We start from the raw sequence: 8265 nt of genomic DNA, 5'->3' as shown, positions 1-8265 counted from the left end.
CCTCACAAGGTCATGTAGTCCAGCCACTGCTCAAGGCAGGACCATCCCTGACTAAACCGTCGTAACCAAGTAAAACCCGCATTATCCGGCACTTTACAAGCCGGCATGCCCTATTAACCGGCATGCCAGCTTGTAAGGTAAAAGCGAAACCAGAAGTGCCCACTGTGGCACTTCTGGTTTCGCCAAGCCCCCATGGCCCGGGGCAAAGCAGCCTGTGCTGCCGAGCCCCCTCAATAACTGTTCTTTTCCCCTTTCTCTTCTGCCCCCCTCCCTGTCCCTCGCAGTAGGAGGGGCGGCGACCCAGCAGGAGGGGCGGCGGCGCACCGGACGCAGCAGGAGAGGCGGCCTCTCAGGTAACCAACATATTTTGTAATCCGGCACCCTCAATTCCCCATGGGTGTCGGATAACAAAGCTTTTGCTGCATCTGTCTAACTTGCTCTTGAAACTTCCAGGGATGGCAATTTCATAACTTCTCTAGGTGTCTGTTCCATTGCTTGACCCACCCTCCTAGTCAGTAAGTTCTTTCTAGTCTCCAACCTAAATTTCTTCTGCAGCAGCTTGAGGCCATTACTTATAGCCCTGTCCAATCCAGCCACAGAGAAAAGGTGGCTTTTCCTTCTTGAGGTGTAGGGCCCAAAACTGGACACAGTACTTGAGGTGAGGCCTACCAGTGCTGAGTAGAGCTAAACAATCACTTCCTTTGGTTTGCTAGTGACACTCCTGTTAATGCAACCTAGTACACCGTTGGCCTTTTACAATGAGAGCACACTGTTGATTTGTACTCAGTTTACAGTCTACTGTAGCCCCTAGGTCCTTCTCTGCAGTACTGGAGCCTAGCCAGTCATTCCCCTGTCTGTGTATAAAATTATTCCAACTCAATTGCAGGGCTTTGCACTTGTACTTGTTGAATTTCATCTAGTTAATTGCACGCTATTTCTCCAGTCTATCCAGGTCAGTAACCCCTAACCTATTCTGCAATTACTCTAGGCTGCCTGACTCTTTCCCTATCTTTACTGCCAGCTGCACTTATCTGGTAGCTGCCCCTATTTGTGAAGACTGAAATGAAATAAAAAAGATGTTAAATACTTCAGCCTTCTCTGCACCATCTGTAACTAGATTGTATTTTACATTCTGTAAGGGACCTGTGGTTTCTTTGGTCTTCCTCTTGCTCTTGACATGTTTGTAGAATCCCTGTTTATTGTCTCTAATGTCCCTTGCACGTATTTTCATTCTTGCAGCTATTCTTGCTTGTGGGCACCTTCCCTTTTGAGTTTACAGGCTCCTGTATAGTCACAGCTGTCTGGGTGTGCATTAAACCCATTTTTTCCCAACTCCCTTTTCCCAAGCCCCTAAATAAATTAGGTAGGAAAAAGATGATGGAAATCTACTTTTGCAAAAATGTCTGTGGAGGGCCTGGAGGAGCAGCATGATGGATGGAGTTATAGCAGGAAGGGGGAAAGTCAGTAGACAAACACCTTCAGGTTTGGGATATACTTTGACTCCGTAGGAAAAGCTGTAGTTGTAATGTGCTGTTGGGTGGTCATGAGTGTGGTGTGCCAGCTGGCACTTGAAGAATAGGAGTTGAGGCCAGCAGGGGATGGAACTGCTCCTTCTCTTGTGTTATAAAATGGAATAGTTGCAGCATTGTAGTAGTGGTACAGTGCTTTATTTAAATGGCATCTCCGATATGACAGGACAGTTTTGCATCTGAACCAAGAAGCCGACTCTTTCTTTTTTTGTGGATACAATTATTAGATTATTTGGTGTGCATATACTAAAACATAAGCTATTTGGAAGGACTCTTTCCCCAATTATTTTGTTTATGGCTTAATCTGAACAGAAACTGATTTTGAGTTTTTACAGATTTCAGAGAATTTTTTTCAGTATTTCTGTCAGATCCTAGTTTGGAAAAAAACAAAAAAAACCCAACACCTAACCCTAAACGATGTGGAGAATATCTTGCTGTTTGTGTGGAAAGCCTCCCTTCCTTCACATTTTTGATCAGTCTCTGGCAATTAAGTTTGAGCTTTCCAAAGCAGTGTTTTTTATTAGCTATGCTTAAAAATCATGATGTCAGCAATTTTGATGCAGAAATGTGGTATTTTTTTAATTTAGGGGTTTTTTTCCCTCTAACAGAGTTCAGAATTTTGGAATGAGATGTTGTACACTAATATAAATTAAGTTTTGTATATGGATTAAATCCCTGATGCCTATTAATTTAAAAGCCTCTAGAATTTTTTTCTCCTACATTGGAAAGTAAAAGAGGGCATATAGGAGAAAAAACTCAAATGGGGTTCTCAAGTCTTTTTTGACAAGAACATCTCTTGAGTACTATAAATTTAAGCTAATGGCATTTGATATCTTTTGAAATTAAAATGAGTTGAAAGTACATAACTTGAGTTACTGCCAGGAAATTGTCTGGGTTTTGTTTTTTCATAGGTGTTTTTTCTGCCTGTAACATTAAGAAAAGAACTGTTTTGAACTCTGCCAGCACAATTTGGGAACTAAGCACCCGCTTGCAGTCAGTTAGGTTGTGGGGTGGCTCCCTTTTGAACTTTCTCCTTCTTTTTAAAGGTTCTAAATCTATGCAAGATGGCTGGGGGGAGAATGATGGGCCAGTAACAGGAACGCGGCATTCCAGCTGGGAAGAGGAGGAGGAGGGAGGAGTCTGGAACACACCAGGCTCTCAGGGAAGCAGTTCCTCCCACAACTCAACAAGCTGGGGGCCAGGAAAGAAACCACAAATTAAGGTAAGAATCCTAATGCTTGAATGATATGTTCATACTTGCCAGGTACTCTGAAACCAGATGTAATCAGGCTATTAAGCACTTCCTTTTGGAAAACAAGCTATTGTATTGTGTCATTCCATCACAGAGGTGGCTGCATTACAGTGGTGGTCTGAAGTGCTAGGTTTCTGGACTTGTTGAATGTAATGCAGCTATTATGTCTTGTAACTCTGATAGTAGTTGCCAAATTCTTCTGGCATGTGGGCTGCAGAGCCACTACCTAATGAAGCTGAGCAGTAAATGTCCCAGAGTTGTTGCTTTTCTCTTGCTGATGCATGATTCTGAATTAGGCTGCCACAGATTCTCTTTACGTAATCTATTAATGTTCTGATCCCACACACTCTTCTTTACTGTTACTTTTGTGCTGGGGCTTATTCCATCTTTGCTAGTTTATGACAACAGTGCGAAAAAGCAGAAGCGGGTGACTGTACTTGGCTGCTGAGCTAACTGCTGCGCAAGGAAATGAATGTGTTAATGTTTCTACTGTAGTGTTTCTACCTGCAAACAAGAACTTCCTTTTGGCCAAGAGCTGAGATATGCAGATTAAAAAGAATGGCTCACAACAGCTCTTGGGAGCATTTGATCAGTCTTTATTGTAGTACCAGGGTTGGGGAGAGTTGCCTGTCTGCTTTTTGGGACCCATTGATTTCCATTAATTTCAGTCCTGTTTTTTTCCGTGCTCATTTTTCAGATCCTGTTTTATTCTTCTTACCACAAAACAATAGTCTGTTAGCTTTGCTTTTCAGCTTGATTTTTGTACTCTAGTATTGCTGATTTGGCTTTCAGTTTTGTTTTGTGATCATTTACAAATAGCATTGAGGCCATATTGAAAGCCCAGTCAGCATGGTGTTGATTTGAGAGGAAAGAGCTAAAAGGGGAGAAAGCACAGTGGGGACTTCCACATAAAACACACCAAAGAATTCATCTGTTTAAACAAATAAAGAACTAAATCACTGTGCTCAAATCTGTTCTGGTCCTAGAATAAAACAGAAGGAGTGTTATACCTATTGCGTAAATAAATCTCCATCCACCCTGATACCCAAAAGTGAACAGTTATAGTCAGTTTTTACTAGTATCCGGCAAGTCTCTAACAGAATAAAATCTTAATATATAATTGTAGCGTTTGAGAGGTGGTTTTCAATGACATTGTTTTCAGGTGATACTTCTGCAAGTCAAGGGTGGAATCAAGGAAGTGTGAAAGTAGAGGAAAGGTGATAGGGAAACTATTTAATTACCTGTCTCTGTTTTTCAGTGCCCGTTAAAAGGAGGAAATAGTGATTCATGGATGACCCCTTTATCCAAGCAGTTTTCAAATATGGGATTGCTAGTAAGTAGCTTATTTTTTTAACACCATAAGCAGCTCTGTTTGGGAGTAGTAGACTTTCTGTATTAAGCAGAATTATAAATGTAGTTATTTGCTAGCAGATTTTTTACAAAATGCTCCTTTTTTATCTTCATAGCCTTTCCTATCATATCATTCCCACTAGTGATAGTAGCTAAATCTTTAAACTCCACTAACTATTTTAGAAATGTGGGGTGTATATATAGTTCTTATTTTAGAGTTAAGGAAATTGGGATACGAAGGTGCTGTGATAAGCCTGAAACCACACAGAATGCCATTGGCAGAACTGGGGGTAGAAGCTGTCAGCCCCTGGTCTCAAATTCAGTCCACTAGTCCACGGATGTCTCAGAGTTATGGGAACACCCTGTTCCAGACTGCCAGCAGAAGAATAACTTGGCAGCACATTTCAAAATTTGATGACTTGACAGGTCATGAGGATGAGCTATCATTTTGGCTGTCATTCCCAGAACTTGATCCTTTGACCACTGGAACATGAGGACAGAGGTTAATTTCTCAGAGCAGCTGTTCATCCATCTCTCTCTGTGGCATGAGTTCATATCTCCTTTTGCAGTTTAATAAGCCTACCACCAAACACAGTTGGGGTAAGGTGTGTTCAAGGTTGCATCAGAACTCTTTAGTTTCATTTAGAAAATGACTTTTCACGCTCACAGGTATGCCGTTGCTTTATTCTGATCTATCTTTAACCTTAAAAGACGTTTTGTGTAATATTCTCCAGGTTTGCTTGGGTGTCAGTACAGCATCTCTTCTTCTTTTCTTTTTTTTTTTGCTTCTTTCAGAGTCAAACTGAGGACACTCCAGGCAGTAAGATAGAGTTGTCTGTAGGTATGTATAACTTAATTAAAATACATTTGGTGTAATGGGACTGAGCACCACGGGCTAAGTTTCCATGGATGACATGGTCAACTTGGAAGAGGTGTGGATAATTATTTTTGAGCACTTTTTCTTACAAGCAGGACAGCAGCAGAATTCAGCTGCTTAGCTTGTGCAGATAAGCAACCATTGCTGAAACAAACAAGGCTGAGGAAGAGGTCTACATAAAATGGAGGCATTGTACAAAAACCAAAAAAAAAGCAAGAGACCCTATTCAGATTGTAGTGTTTGATACTGCTGTTTGGAGGAAACAAGTGCCCCTTGTCATGTGTCTTAGCTAGGTGGAAAAGGAGAGAATTTATTAGCTCTTGGCATTAGGATATCCCAGTTACCACAGCTCCCTGGAGTTGATGTGAGGGGGAAAAAGAAGAGCTAATCCTGAGTAGGACTAGATTCTGTAGTCTGGACAATCTGACCACAAACAACAGGGAGCTTAAGTGGGTTTTGCTATACGAGAGGTGTCATTACAAATGATAAATGAAGGTGACCCCTTGGATTATTTGGTTCAATCTCAGAGACGATTGTAGAATCAGAGAAGTAGGGTTGGAAGGACCTCCATAGGTCATCTATTCCAACCATCTGCCTCCAAGGTATGATCATCCGTGTCCAAACTACCTTGTACAAATCCACAGTCTGTAACCTCTTAGTAAAACAGCAGTTCACCCTGATACAACTCAAATCACGATACTGTAACCTGCCACAGGTAAAGCAAGGGGCCACAGCAGCCAACATCCTGCTTCTGTAAAAGGTTGTTAATATACGTGCAAATCACAGGTACAGGGCCACACCCCTAGCAACAGAAGCAAAAACCCCCACAGTCCATACCAGTCTGACCATGGGGTTAAATTCCTTCCTGGCCCCAAATATTGCAGTATGTCTGAACCTGTGATTTGACTGTTGGGTAATTTCATTTGATCAATGCCTCAGAATTCATCCTAACTTTATTCTTAGGCAAACTGTTTCAGTAGATGATTGGCTTTGTCATCTGATGCTTTTCTAATTTCCAAACTGAAATTGTACATAGGCCTTGTGTTCTTCTCCAAACAGCTACTGTATAATTAACACTTGTGGGACTGAGATGCCAACACCACAAACTTCTGGAGTCTTCAGGACAACCTGACCACAAACAACAGGGAGCTTAAGTGGGTTATGCTATACCATAGGTTCCATTTGGGCTATTTACTTGCCTGCATGTCGCCTCCTGAAAGACTCCTAAGGCATGTGAGAGAGTGACATAGCTCAGGTCATCCCACCTGTTGATGGCACAACAAGCTTGAATCTTGTACAGTGTCCTTAACATTCCTCTTTGTGGTTTGCTTTTTTCCCCCCCGCGCATTTTGGGGGTGAGGTTGGGGGCAAGAGGTGTTGGCCTATATAGCATGAATGTCATCTCAGCTTACAAAAGCAGGAGAGCTATTTCATTCCCTTATTATCAAAAGAGGATCTTCAGGCCCAGTGAATGGATGCTGGTATTTCTCCAAGCCCAGAATTGAAGGTAGAGATCTGCCCATCATAATGCTTTTATCTGAAATAAATGACAGCAGGGTTCCTGGATCCTCCAGCCAGTCGTATCTAGTGGCTGGCACAGCTTGGCTTTGGAGAATCATTTGCCAAAGTAGTTGTCACTGGATCTATGCAGAGCAAAAGATTCTCTGGATGGATCCAAGTCACCATCGACTCTGAATTTTTTTAGTAAAGAGGTACTATGTCCAGAATGTGTTGCTGAGGTCCTTAGATCTATTTAGAGTCACAGTCTATTGCTGAGGAACCAGGTTCCATCAACTCTGTACCTCACAGGAGCAGCACTGAAGTCCTTAGATCTTTCTAGGTTGATTAATCTCATCCCAGTGATCCAGCAGAAACCCTTTAAAGTGCCCATGCTGAGCACAGAGTAAATGGCATCTCTGGATCCACTGGGTCAGGTCATTCCAGTGTCAGGTGTTCAGCATGCTTGACATGGTGCTCACAGTAGTTTTGATGCTACTTATATTGCTACTTACTAGTGAGAAGGCACTGGGGTAGGAATCAATGTAATTGCTCAAAGATAATCAATGCCTGGCTTTATTTGGGCATAAACTTTATTCCTTGGCCAGCCTGCTGGTTACAGATGCCAGATATCAAATGATATTGGCCATAGAGCTTCCTTGTGTGGGAGATGCTGCTGCCCTGGTAAGCCATCCCCAAGATGCTGGCATGTGCCCAGGTTTTTCCTGCAAATACCTTCTACATACAGACTTTGCCTATTAAACTAACAGCAGCACATGATAGGAATAAGACATAGGTGAATGTCCATCTGTCTTTTTTTTTAAAATATCTCTTGGTTAGTAGGGATGGAGATATCTACTGAGAATACTGTAGCCTATGTTTTGACATTTCTACAGTGCCAGTGTTGGGCTATAGTAACTTGTTTCTTGAATGCCTGGGTTTCTTTCTGTGCCTATACCTCATCTCTCACAAAATGTTATGTATTTTTCCAATTTCTGAAGGTTTGTGTAACAAGTAGTTCTCTCTTATATCTGCACAAAATTGGATGTGCATGGGAGCCTTGTAAAGACCCAAGCTTACAGAACCTTTTTGCTAGAGGATAGATTCCTTGCCAGTGCAGTGAGATGGCATCTTTCACCAGTCTGCATCTGAAGTCTGTACACAGTTAGTCATGTGTGAATCGCTCCTGTTTTGACACTATGAAGTATCGTGGCTGAGGACATTCTAGTTGAATGAAGGCAAATGAAGAATAGGCCCATTAAGGGAGATGCTTTCCTCATTGGTAATTGTTTCAGGTGGTGGACTTAAGATACTTACATTAATGTACTGGAAGTGAGAGTTACTCACTTGAGTAACTGTGATCAATTCAAAACTTGTCCAGTTCTTTAAATAGACAATGCCATGGTGTTATGTTTTACCAGCTGCCACAGAAGGGGTTCATTTAACCAGCTGTGTCAAAATGAGTGATCTGGTGATCCAGTAAGATTAAATCCCAACTAGTTCTCTTTCTGTTGAAAGTTATTTTGTTTTCTCTGGTTCTGCTCCATGTATGAGTAGGACTCACTTTCCTTTTCTTCCTGGCCTGGGGTCAGGTGTTCTCTGCCTTATCTGAATCTGTTACTTTGACTTGTCTTTCGGGAATTTAGTCAGAAATCAAGATTCTATCAGTAGCCCTAATGCGGTCTTGAAAACTGTTGCCACTGTCCTGTATCTGGTGTTGACCTCTGCTATTTCTGTTCTTTAGACTACTTGATCTGTCA

General features: G+C 41.9%; 1 protein-coding gene across 5 annotated transcripts in view; it reads left to right on the top strand.

The window, feature by feature from the left end:
* Nucleotides 1-8265, top strand: part of TNRC6B (trinucleotide repeat containing 6B) — a 66484-nt gene that overhangs the window by 27317 nt on the left and 30902 nt on the right. For 3 of the 5 annotated variants that reach the window (XM_019515147.1, XM_019515145.1, XM_019515148.1), the window contains exons 7-10: nucleotides 285-353; nucleotides 2576-2751; nucleotides 4040-4114; nucleotides 4927-4972. In XM_019515147.1, coding sequence (XP_019370692.1) covers nucleotides 285-353; nucleotides 2576-2751; nucleotides 4040-4114; nucleotides 4927-4972 — 366 coding nt within the window. The remainder of the gene's footprint in view (nucleotides 1-284; nucleotides 354-2575; nucleotides 2752-4039; nucleotides 4115-4926; nucleotides 4973-8265) is intronic. The other 2 variants (XM_019515146.1, XM_019515149.1) reach the window with 1 other exon arrangement.

This window comes from Gavialis gangeticus, unplaced genomic scaffold (genome assembly GCF_001723915.1).
Source record: "Gavialis gangeticus isolate Ggan-Ray unplaced genomic scaffold, GavGan_comp1, whole genome shotgun sequence".
NCBI lineage: Eukaryota > Metazoa > Chordata > Crocodylia > Gavialidae > Gavialis > Gavialis gangeticus.
The sequence above is the reverse complement of the archived record's forward strand: the minus strand, read 5'-3'. Positions and strand labels throughout refer to the sequence as shown.